Here is a 12715-nt window from a genome sequence, read left to right on the forward strand (position 1 = left end):
ACTCTTGTACCTACCTACCTGTGATGCCTCTCCCGGGGAAAAAAAACAAAAACAAAAAAAACTTTCATATAGTTTCAAAAAATGAGTTGTGTGTCCTACAGATCTGCCCCAACAGCCATATCGGTGAGGCAACTAGAGCATGGAGTGAAGACTGGTTTTTGAACCATGACTTTCACCCTTTCCCTTTTCCAGAGATGGAGAACGGGTCGGGTGGAGGGGAGGGATAGGTGGTGGAGGTACCGTGGACTTAATCTGGACGATGCATTACTCGAGTATCAACGTAAGAGTGTAAGGGGTCATTGAGCGACATGCAGTTAATCATTGTCACACAAAAGCATCTTTAAGAATATCAGAGTGGATCACCTAGATCTGGGTTGAAGTTATCAGGGTAAGAAGGTTATTGTGTATTCTTGGATCCAAATAAATAAATCCCCAAACAAACAGCCTATAAATTATATCACATATTCCGCAAAGGTAGCTAAGTTTAGGGGAGACCTGGCTCTGAGATCATCTCTGGTTATTCCCGCAAACAACTGAGTATAAGGGCGAGGCACCTTTGTTAGCTGCCCCATTAACAGAGTCGGACTTTCTTTTTCATCCATCAAGCCTGACTAAATGCTGCAACCCGACATCCCAGCAGGCAGATTTCACTATTGTACTAACTCTTCCATCTGTTATGAGGGTCACGACAATGTGTATCTTGTTTTAAATTTTTCTATGGAGTGATTTATTGTCTTGGCTATAAATTTGTAAAGAAATAAAATGCTATTTCTTCATCGTCTCCTGAGGTGACAGCTTTATTCACAGCTCCTGGGGAGCACACATTTCAGCCTCGTTTTTTTCTGCTGGAAACACTCAGCCGGGTCTAGGCTGCTAAGTGCTGTGCCCTGGGGATCTCAGGCCCACTACTCACACCTGCCCCGTGATCGGAGAAAGAAAAAGACTCGATTCCCTTTGTGAAAATCGGGGTGAGGGGTTTTCATTTACAAATTTGAGGACAAAGTACATGGCATTCTGGCAAGTCCATGAGATGTATCCAGAAATACATGGCCCCAGTTTAAATAACTCAGAAGGGATTTCCTTCTCTGCCACCATGTTGAAGACCCTTAGTCTATGGCCCCAGTTTACATAACTTGGAAGGGATTTCATACTCCAGCATGGATTCTTCCAGAATAGGAAGAGAAGAAAGGAGCCCACAGCCAGCTGCTGCCAACACTAGGCATGCCAGTATCATCACTAACAGCAATCTCAAAACGTACAGCCTCGAGGCAGGTTTTACATTTCCTTCCGAGTTTAAAACTCTCTACCCGTTGAAGGATAAAAAATAGTTTAGACAAATATGCTGTCAACTCTTCATTGATACATGGATATATTTCCCACCACCCAAAGCAAACAATTTGAAAAGGCATTAACTAGAGAGATTTTCTTGTTCTGTTTTGTTTCATTTTGAGGAAATGCCTTTGGGCCAATATTTAGTCAACCTATTTTTTTTTTTTTTTTTTTTACATTTTCTACATTTATGAGGCTAAAAAATGAGTCACTCTCCTATGAATGTAATGACTTTAATAAGAATGTTTATTTCTTGAAAAGGGACAACTCCTCCTTCGGAATTAAATTCAGTTTGGGCAATGACAGAGTGCTATTCACTAGTCCAGTGAGCATGGTTTTGTGTTTTCTTCCAGTACCCGCAACTGGACATAACTTAGCCAAGACCTGCTTAGGGACACTGTTAATGATGTGATAGTGTGTCTAGTAAACAGACACACACACAATTGCTGGTTTTTAAAATAAATATAAAGAAGCACACAAATATTTTAATATGAATGGGTTTCTTCATTCAGTAGAGTTTATACGAAAAGCTAATACCCTTATTCTAAGGATAATGCCATTATGGAAAACCAACTAAAAGTACCTAAACTTTGTGATGCTGTGTTTGGATCTATGCTCAAAAAAATCCAATTCAGACAAATTAGTCATTCTCGGTACTCTTTTATACCCTCCATTCTGATCTGATAGCATTTTTTTCTTCTTTCCTGTTTCATCTTTGAAGGTTAATTCCATCCCTACCTCCTTCCCTGTTTTCTTTATTAATCTCTTCCTCCTCAGTTCCTTCCCTTTGTCTTCCTTTTAACCTCTCTTTCCTCCTTTTTGTTTCTCCCAACAGAGCCTGAACCCAAAACAAAGTGTTTCCAGGAGCTGAGGCCCCCCCTGAGAACCAAACTGGTACGAGATTTGTTCGGGACTTGGAATTAGATTGAATTTAACGGGAGAACAAACTGGGTACACAGTGATTGCTTTAAACTCGTTTGAGAGCCACCTGACTGCTGTAACTGCATTAGGTTGAGGGCATGGCCTCCTTGCCTGAACAATGAAGACACAAATTCAGGGTTCCTGGAAACGAAGAACATTGTTTTCTATTGAAATGATCATGCTTGTATCTATTTTCAGCCTTCCTCCCCGCACCCTATGTGGTCACATCATCCATCAGATTTTATCTTTGCAATTGTGTCAAGAAGCCCCCTTCAACCTGACAGCACCAGCCTTGAGAGAGAGGTGAAGCAACAGCCACTGTTTAGGGGCACATCTCCGAGGCACATCCTGTTTCTGAGGGCTCCTCCATTGGTATTAAGAGATTCCCTTTCTTCCCTGTGTCTTCTTCAGAAAGATATTTACCTGCTAATCCTGCCCCAGGGTAGGTGTTTCAAGGTAAGTGCAACTTCAGCTAGAGCCTTGCCCTGTCTGAAAGGGGCGGGGGGCGGGGGGGCGGGGGGGGGCATCATCTGTTCTGCAAGGAGGCTAGTGAGCTGAAGAAGAGAGCTGGGAAGCTCCAGGACATCTAGTTCCCTGCAGGGCAGCTCCGGAAAATTTAGTGAGAATCCGTGCACTTCCAGAATCTTCCTAGGTGTTTTCCTAGCCACTAGCAAAGAGGAATGTGACAGCCTCCTAGATGGGCCCATAGGCACTGTGAGAGCAGGATTTTAAAGTCTCTTGGAGAATTTATACAGAAGCATCAACATCAAGATAGCTAAAATTCAATCTATTAATTAGTATTCTTTCTCTGCTCAGGAAAAAAAACCCTGTTCTGCCCTTTTGGGGCTGGGGAAGGGGCACTGGTGGGGTGGCTTTTCTTCTAGAATCTGTTTCTGCAGTAAATGTTTGATTGAGTTAGCGGCTCCTATTCAATCAACTTGAAGATTATAACCACTTTGAAGGTTTAATTTTTTTTTATATTAGATTACACATGTGTGATTGGAAAATTGGTGATTTTCAGACCAAAGAAAATTATACCAGAACTTTGGGACGCGTGTACTTTTTTTTTTTTTCTTTTTGCGGTACGCAGGCCTCTCACTGTTGTGGCCTCTCCCGCTGTGGAGCACAGGCCCCGGACGCGCAGGCTCAGCGGCCACGGCTCACGGGCCCAGCCGCTCCGCGGCATGTGGGATCTTCCTGGACCGGGGCTCGAACCCGTGTCCCCTGCATCGGCAGGCGGACTCTCAACCACTGTGCCACCAGGGAAGCCCAGACCCGAGTACTTTTTCCTTCCCTTTTTATGAAATGAAATATGTAGTCTCCTTTTATAGCCTCACATCCCTAACCCTCCCCTCCTCCACACACATCTACATATTTAGCCTCTGAAATTCCCAAAGCCTATTTGTTGGCAGTTTAGATGCTTGTGATCACTTCTCTGCGGTTCTTGACTGCGCCATTTCGCAGGTGAACCCAACAATTATCCTTTTGCCTTTTTGGCCCATTCAGTGCCCAGTCTATCTTGCTGGTTTTCTTCTTTATACAATCATCAATTCTTTTTATTCAGCAGTGACGCTGAACATAGCAAGTGCCCAGGGATCTTTTCACATGAAACCTGTTTCATGCATTTCATTTTCTCAGGCCCTGAACTTCATTTGGCAACTTTTTTTTTTTAAATTATTTTATTATCTCTGGCATTTTCATTTATAGTGGCATTTATTTAGATCCACACACGCAGAGGAGGTGTGTGCATGTGAGCTGTAGTCCCTGGAGCTTTAGATAAACCCATTTTTCTATCACGAATTCATTTACAACTAAAGAAAGCAGCACACAGGAATATTTGAGACTCTCCTTTTGATAATAATTTCCATTATCGTTTGAATGGGAGAAATTCCAAGCTTAAAGCCTGGTCCGGGCAGAGGACAGAGGGGTCTGCGTTCTGCAGAGTGCAGTCTGCAGAAGCTGGTTGTACGTGCTGCCGTATAAACCACGTGTCAGAACAGGGATTCTGTCCAAAGCTGCAGCGGACACTCACCCTTCCCCGAGCACAGTACGCCATCTGCCGATTCGCACAGACTCCTGCTCTGTTCCTCCGTCAGGTTACATTTCCGCGGATGCTGGCAGAGCTTCCCGAACCATCCTCGCCCACAAATGCAGCGACCGCAGGAACACGTGCCGTGGCCTGCGAGGCAACCACAGGGTGGGGTGAGAGGAGTAGATGGGCAAAGAGCCAGCTGAGTCACAGTCTTTAGGAAAGAAATATGTAAACCAGAGTATCTCATTTCCTATCAAGCCAACACACTTTCTCCTTACACACAGTTTGGCGTGTGAGTGTTTAAAAGAACTTCGCAACAGAGTTCTAGCTGAACACAATCCTCTTGAATGTCGTGAATGTCGCATCAGAGATGGATTCAAGAGAGAAAAGAAAGCTTGAATCAATTTAAAGTGGATTGTGACCATCCTTTCTTGATACACAATACTTCCCCATTTGCATTTTTATCAGGATGGAGTCTTCAGGCTTCTCCTCACTGTGCACGCCCTGACACCCAGACCAATCTGCAAGGCTAGTCACGTCACCACTGCCTGCCCCATTTATTGATTACTCTCCTATCACTTACAAATAAAAACCAAAGGTTCACCTCCAGACAAATGGCATCTGGTATTATATTACTCTCTCCCTGTGCTCCTCTGCTTGCTAATAAGAACAGATATAAGTGTAAGTAATGGTGTCTCCCTATCGCTGTATAGAAGTTAAAAACAGCACGAGGCTTAGACTCATATCTTTTCCTCCCTTTTGTTTCTGTCATTGGCTCCTGGTTTGGGGATGTTTATCTTTGGTGTGTACGCAACATTATATCTGTGACACTTATACACTGGCATATACATCTGACTAGTCTCTGGCCACCAACACTCCATTCAATTGCATCCTCTTCCATGTTAATTTCTCTTTCTTCCCATCAATGCTCTATTCTTTTTCTATATGTGCATTACCTTACAGCCAGATCTCTCCAAAGAGAACAAACAAAACAGCTATTTGTTTGGCAAAATTTTACTAATTACTATGAACAGAGCATTTTTCTAGGCATCAGGGGATGCAAAATCAAATATGATGGACATGGTGGTCCCTGCCTTACTTGCAGGGAGATATCAAATCGTCATTCAGACTGCTCAACCCCACTGCATCTTTTGAGACCATTCTGCCTTGACCATTTGCTCTGGCAGGATCTTCAATAGTAAATTTCTTCCATCTGCCTCTTCCTACACTCATTTCTGCACAAGGAGGGATTGGGGGCCAATATTTAATTGTTTGCAATTCATTGTTAAGATTAAAAAACCTAAGTACTCATGACCCAAGTGATATTTCTCTGTAACACGTGACCATCTGGAAGCGAATGGAAAGCAAATGGGAGGCAAACTTAAAAGACACCTGGATTAACAGACCTATTTCTGCCAGCCTCTTCTTGTCCATATGCTGATTTATTGAACTGCATCTCACCACAGCCCTTTGAGTCAAGCATTATCACCATTTTACAGTCAGGAAACTAAGGCTCAGAGAGATTAAGTAATTTTTCCTCAAATCACACAACTCAACCATACAGGATCAGAACCTGACTCCAGTTTTCTCTAATTTCAATGTCCCCTCGTTTTCCACGTCACACTGACTGTATATTTCATTTTGGAAAATAAACAATGACTATCAATCTGAGACACGTAGGAGCCTTTTCTTAATTCCTGTCTTTTTAAACTGCGCATAGTATGAAGGTATACATTTGACGTTCGTGGGCACTTGCTTCTTAAGAAGTCTCTCCTATATTGGTTTTCATGACATTGGACTTTCCTGACCCTTTCAACCCTCCTCCTTCATCTACTTATTCCTCTACTTTTTGTCTCACCCGATTAATGTAGGAATCCCCTGATTGTCTATCCTTAATCATCTTCTCTTATCTCTCTACCATCTCTCTCTTGAAAAATTCATCAAATCATAGGATTTCAGATAAGCACAATGATTGCAGGGCTCTATCTCCAGCCCCTCAATCTCTCTGAAATTCCTCTCCCGTGATTCCATACTTCGTATTCTACTAGCATCAGAAATTGATACATTGAGACCTGCATGTATAATTTTCTTTCCAAAAGCTACTCTTCTGTATCACCCATCTCTTTTAACAGCCCAACTCTCCTTCTAGCCAACCAGTTCAAAATGATTCAGATCATACTTGACTCTCTCTCACTTCCCTCACCCAAAGAGCTGCCAGATCGTGTTGAAACAACCTCAAAATTTCCACTCCTATCACCATCAGAGACCTTTGAGAAACCTTCTATCACGTCTTTCTCCAATATTCTCACTCTCAGCTTCCCATAACATGACTCTACTCACATCACAGCCTTGAGATCTAGGACTGTGTGACTCCCTAATGCTTATGGGATGAAGTTCACCTACTTTAACCTTCCTTATGTCTTAGGTTCCTGAAGTAGATTCCCAGCTGCTTCTCCAGTCTTACTTCTTCTCCCCTTCATACACTTCCTGACCCACTCATCTTTCCCAACATAGTTCTGGTGTTTTCCAGACTTCATGACTTTGGTGAGACAGGAATCCATGCCTTCTACTCTACACAACGAGATCCTGCTTAATTTTCAAAACTCAGGGAAAGTGACTACACCTCTGGAAGATTTTTCTAATATCCCCAAGTGGAATTCATCTTCCCCTCCTCTGAATTTCTATACTATCTTATTTTTCACCTCTTGTGTAACATTTTTGTCTTCTACCTCGTAATATGCAGTTATGTATCAGATAGACCCATTACTTGACTGAATTCTCTGATGGTAGGAATCACGTCTGATCCATCACTATAGTCTCCAGAGTGCCAAGCACTGCCTTAGACATAGCAGATCCTCAAAAAACACTTGTAGAGTAAGGTTACTTTTCAACAAAATCCCCTTCTTATTTTTTCCCACAAATCCCAACTGACAACCATAAACTGAATACAGGACATGTTTACAGGTCATCTGGCTAATAAACTGTCCTTCAAAGTCAATGGACTGTTCTTAGATGGCTCTGTTTTATTTCTATGGCCTTAGAGTGGAATGAAGTTAGCAAATCTGTGTAAGAGTTACATATTCGATGAATCGTTATGAAACTGATTCTATCTTGACTTCTCCAATAAAACAAAAGTCCACTTAAAGTGAAGCCTACTTAAGAAGTTCAAAACAAGTTATCCAAGTTATCCACCTTTGGAGGCAAATAATGTGTGATACAAAAGGAAGAAGAAGGAGGAGGAGGAAGAGAAAGAGAGCTTTTTAGCATCAATACCAGCCAGCTATGGGCTTTTCAAATGTTTATGCTTCTTACGAGCCCTGGGTTAGTAAGAATTACCATCATTTGACATAATTGGAATAATCTAATCTCTATGGCGGAGAAAGACATTCTGCCTTTGATTTAGGATCTCATTGAGAATGACTAAATGATGCCTCACCACAAGTAATTTAATGTAACATTTATATGCAAGGAAATAGGAGATTGTTTTTCACTTATTAGCTCATTTATCACATCCTTCCAGAGAGTTAAGTTGGCATCTAGCCCAGACAATGGTCAAAATGCACTGGTATTTAAATGTTTTGCTTTGCTATTTACATGACTCCTCTTTACTTAAAAAATGTTTTTTTAAAGCTTTCAATAATATCTTCTTTATAAACTCTAATAATTTAGTCATCCACTCAAGAACTTTTTATTATGTACTAGGCATTTTACTAGCTCTACTCTCATGGGCTTATAGGCTACCAGGGGAGAAAACAAATAACAACAAGGAAACAAATACACTTGAGCTATGGAAGAATTAAGGAGGGTGTTGGTAGATTCAGCAGAGAGAACATTATTAACTGCAGTGGCCAGCTCTCTGACACCCAGCGGCTGAGAAAGAGCCAGATAGCTAACGTTCTGGAAAAGCTAATGAAGATCCTCGGAATAAGAAAGAGCTTCACGTGTTATAGGCAGTGAAAAAAAGGCCAATGTATTTGAAGAGTAATGAGTAAGAAAAAATGAAAAAATAATAAAGTTGGAGAAATATTTAGGAATGAGAACATAGAAAATGACTTTTTCTTGGTAAGCCGTCTACATTTTATTCCAGGAGGAAGGGGAAATCATAGAAAGGTGTTATGCGAGAGAGGGATGTGTTATAATTTATGGTTTGCAAATTCATTTTGGCAACTGGGTGGGAGAAATTAAGGTGTGTTGGGAGGAAGTGAGGATGGGGAAAGTGAGAGAGTATTGCAGAGTCCAAGTGAAAGGTGATGCAGGCTTCAAGCAGGGTGGTGGCAGTGCAAATGGGGAGAAGTGGCTGGAGATCTACCTCAATGCGGGTACCCATGGAACTTGCTGCTGGATTGTACGTGGCAGGTGAGACAAAGAAAGGACTAGTTTTCTGACTCAAGAAATCCTGTGAATAACGATGCTGTCTAATAGATATGGAAGCTGCAGGAGGGAAAGTTTGAGGGCAGAAAATCAGTTCCATTTTGAACCTTGTGTGTCTGAGATACTCTTAAGACAACCAAGGAGAGGCCAAGTAAGCAGCTGACACAAACCTGGCGTTTGAGGACAGGTTGGAGCTAGGTCTGTATGTGTTGGAGTTTCCAAAAGGACATGGCATTTAAAGCTTTAGAAGTGAATGAGCCCACCTAGGGAGAGATAAGTCTTGAGAAACTCCAATATTTAGGGTAGGATAGAGGGGAGAAGCCAGACAAGTAGCGTCCTCCAGTCAAGAAGAAGAAAGATGAGATGACTGTGTTGTCTTGTAAGATGACAAGGAGCATATTCCATAAAGGAGTCCTATTGAGTAGAATGGTCCTGAAAATTGGAGTTAAAAAAAAAAAAGACCATAAAGGTCAGAAGAGTAGTTTCAGTCAACTTTTGCCAGACCAACCCTACTAAGTTGTCTCTTAGGCCTATGAGTGGAACATCCAGGGGTAGCAGAACTGGGAGAATCATCTATATGCACCATTCAGTGAGAACAACATCTCTGCTTGGTGGTAGAATCCACAGTGAGGTTATCTGTGTATAATAAGTGTATGATAGATCATTCAAGAATGAACCTGTAGAGAGAACCAGCCTAAATGAATCATTTGAAGTCCACTAAATCTGCCTTCATGTAACTTCCCAACTCTTCATACAGGCGAGCAATTTTCCATTCAATTTTCATTTCCATTGCCATTCATCCTCTCCCTGACACTTACCTCCTGGCATCTGGCACTCCCCCCTAGCAACAGAAATTTTTCTTCCTATTCTCTTCCCTTCCCCCACACCAAAATATTCACCAAGAATGCTCTGGATAGGTGTTGTCCAATGTAGTAATCACTAGTCAATGTGACCATTTAAATTTATTAACATTCAGTAAAATTTAAAATTCAGTTTCTCAGTTGCACTAGTCACATTTCAAGTGTTCAACAGCCATATGTGGTCAGTGGCTACTGTATCAAATAAGGCAGATGTGGAACATTCCTATCATCTTTGAAAATTCTATTGAACAGTGATGCTCTAGACAATGACATTTCCAATGAATCCCTGGGCTCTGAGACACACTTCCTCAATACACTGCAGTGACGGTTCTCAATTAGGAAACTGACACATGAAGGTATCTAATTGCATCAGATACTACATACTGCCTGCCCAATACTCTTTTCCCGTTGTTAATACTAGGGGAAGCCTCATTATTTTTCAGAGAGGTGATAATAGTTCATCTGGAAAATATTTGATTACTCAGGCTCCTTTTGACCTAGAGGTGCCCCTAGGACTTAGCTCTAATAAGTGAGATATAAGAGAAAATCTCTTGGGTGAGGTTTCCAGGAAAGCTATTGTCTTCCAAAGAAAATGGGACAGACTCAGCTAGCATGTTATCCTTTGCCCTTTGTCCTATTTTCCCTTTCTTCTTTCCTGGAAGATGAGCACAATGGGAGATTTTCAAGGAGCATGACAACAAGTCATACTCGAAGGGCAGAGAGGAAATGAAGAGAGAGGGTGTGTGGGACTCTGACGGCTCTCAGGTAGTTACCTCACCATCCATCCATCCCTGAAGTGACAATCTGCAGGCCTGTAGCTGAACACAGTCCTAACTGGTTGTGTGGTGAGGCCATTCAGGATGGCTGCGCCCCTGCTCTCTGTACATCCCCTGCTCGACCAGTCCCTCCTTCACTCACTTGACCATCCAATCCTCTTAATTATAGGCTTAATAAACATACTGTATATGTACTGGCCCCTTGCCCCAGCCACTGGTTTCCCTGGTAACTGATGAGCCAACCTGACATCAGTTCCGCCCATAATGGTAACCTCCTCCTCCCTGGAGTAGCAAAAATTGCTGCCATGTCCTGATGTCTGCCATAAATGGTGCGGTGTCACTCCAGGACCTTTTGCTGCAGACTTGTAAGATCCCCTGCCCGATAAACGACTGATGTCTCTTTGTTCAGTCTCCAGGTTGGGCAACTACAAAGCTTATAGGCCTGCAGGGTGCATCCCAACACTGGTACACTTACAAACTCAGGAAAGAGGTTTGTGATTTTAAGATGTAATTTGGAGATAATCACACTGCTACCCACATTGTCCAGCTAAGAAAGGCGTGGCCTGAGTGAGTGGTCTGAACCTTCCTCAATGTGAGAATTCCAGCAATGCCTGGGAAGGGGGTGGTGGTCACTGCACTCATACTCTCAGGCTGCCTGATCTTCTTCAAATTGCAGCTACAAACCAAAGAACTCCCTGAAGAAATGAAATGTGAACTGATTGTATAATTAATAGGTGGCTCTTCATTATCCCTTCTTGTTTCTTAAACTGTACTCATAGTCTCATTTCAGAAGCAGAGAGGACAAAGCAGAGAAAAGCAATAACCAGTCCACTCCTTAGTCTCATCCTGGGTATGTGGAGTACAGGAGGGAGATCTCTGGTTTAGCTTATATTAGTTCAAAACAATTAAACACACGTGAGCCAACATGTAGATATATTTTCCTTATGAAATCTTAAAATCAAGTACCCTAAAAATGAATACATCTTAGGGACTACCTCTCTGGATGAAGTGTGTTTTTCTTTCAGTAGTGACATCTGATTTTAAAAATCCATGCATTTGTAGGTCACATAAAATTTTTATTGTTAATAGGGATGTTTTGAGAAGATCCACATGTGGTCTATGATCATTGAACATGACTTACCAGTAAGTAAGTGAGGCATGGTCTTACTTCCTATTGACTTTCTCTTTGCCAGTCACTGTCATGACCCTCACTTTCAGGTTGTAATTTTGGTGTAATCAAAACTGAACTGCTTAAAATTATGTAATTGCTTACATTCACCTTCAGGTACAGCTGCTAATTTATCCCAGCCTCCCAGAATTGGTTTAATCGCTTTCAGCGTTTATTGTTGGGAAGGTGGATAAAAATCATTGGCTCTTAGGTCTCATGAGCCTGCTGATTCGGTAGGTTTACAGTTATTTTTGGTTTTACTTATTCCTTGTTTGCTAAAGTGCTCAGGGAGTCCCTGCTTTGGAGCCAGGGACCCGCATTTTGATCTCTGGCCACACAGTAGAAACGTGCTTCTTGTCCGTCCCTCCAGGTGAAAGGTCACAGACACTATGGCTCAGTGTCTGGCAGTGAACTGAGAAAATTACCCATATTAGTGATGTCAATTTTGTTCTCGGAAGCTACACCAGAGGGATGATGTTAATGTGTTTCACACACTCCTAGTAGTGAGATTCGTTCCCCACTGGCTGCCACATGATGGGGAGACCAAATGCTTTGAACAAAGTAGCTGCCATCCTTCCTCAAGGCACAGAACTGCTGATTCGTATGATGCCAACTTCCTTCCAAAACATTCTGTAGCTGGTGAATCAAGAAATCTAAAACAGATGTAATTTTTTGTCCTGTTTTGGAGATGGACACTTCAATGAACTCCGTATCGCACAGATGCTGAGGCTTCTGTGGCTTAGAAGTCTTATGCCCCATAGGAGCCCAAAATCTCTTCTAACTATTCCTTAAGCATAGCTTCCAGAAAACCTGCAAGGGACATGCCTGGTGGCAGAGTCACAGCACTCATGGAAGCCAAAAACCATGGCATTCCCATAAGACATTCATAGTTCATTCACAATCCCTCCCAATCTAGTTGAAATTTATCGATCATAGGTCACATTACCATGAGCAATGTTGCCTGGTAACATTGGCATCTACCATCTTCTTCTGTTTCCAGGGAGCTGGAGTGGGGAGGTTAACAGAGGGTCAGAGTCTCTTGCAGCAAGGTAAAGGGTTTTGTTAGCCTGTTGTCCATATTATTTCTAATACTGTCTCCAATACATCCAAGTTTTTCCATCTTTACCGTCCTCCATCTAGCTAAACCACCTTCATCTCTCACCACTCATCTCCTAAATCCACATTCACCCACCAACCCCACAAATACACACTCCTCCCAGCAATCCAAACTTCACCTGGCAGCCAGAGGTACTTTTTA

At 42.2% G+C, this 12715-nt stretch overlaps 1 protein-coding gene across 2 annotated transcripts in view; it reads right to left on the reverse strand.

Annotated features, from left to right (window-relative positions):
* ITGBL1 (integrin subunit beta like 1) overlaps positions 1–12715 on the reverse strand; it is a 214337-nt gene that overhangs the window by 4908 nt on the left and 196714 nt on the right. For both annotated transcript variants that reach the window (XM_004273622.3, XM_049701180.1), the window contains one exon: positions 4283–4429. In XM_004273622.3, coding sequence (XP_004273670.1) covers positions 4283–4429 — 147 coding nt within the window. The remainder of the gene's footprint in view (positions 1–4282; positions 4430–12715) is intronic.

The sequence above is a fragment of the Orcinus orca genome, chromosome 18 (assembly GCF_937001465.1).
Source record: "Orcinus orca chromosome 18, mOrcOrc1.1, whole genome shotgun sequence".
Taxonomy (NCBI): Eukaryota; Metazoa; Chordata; class Mammalia; order Artiodactyla; family Delphinidae; genus Orcinus; species Orcinus orca.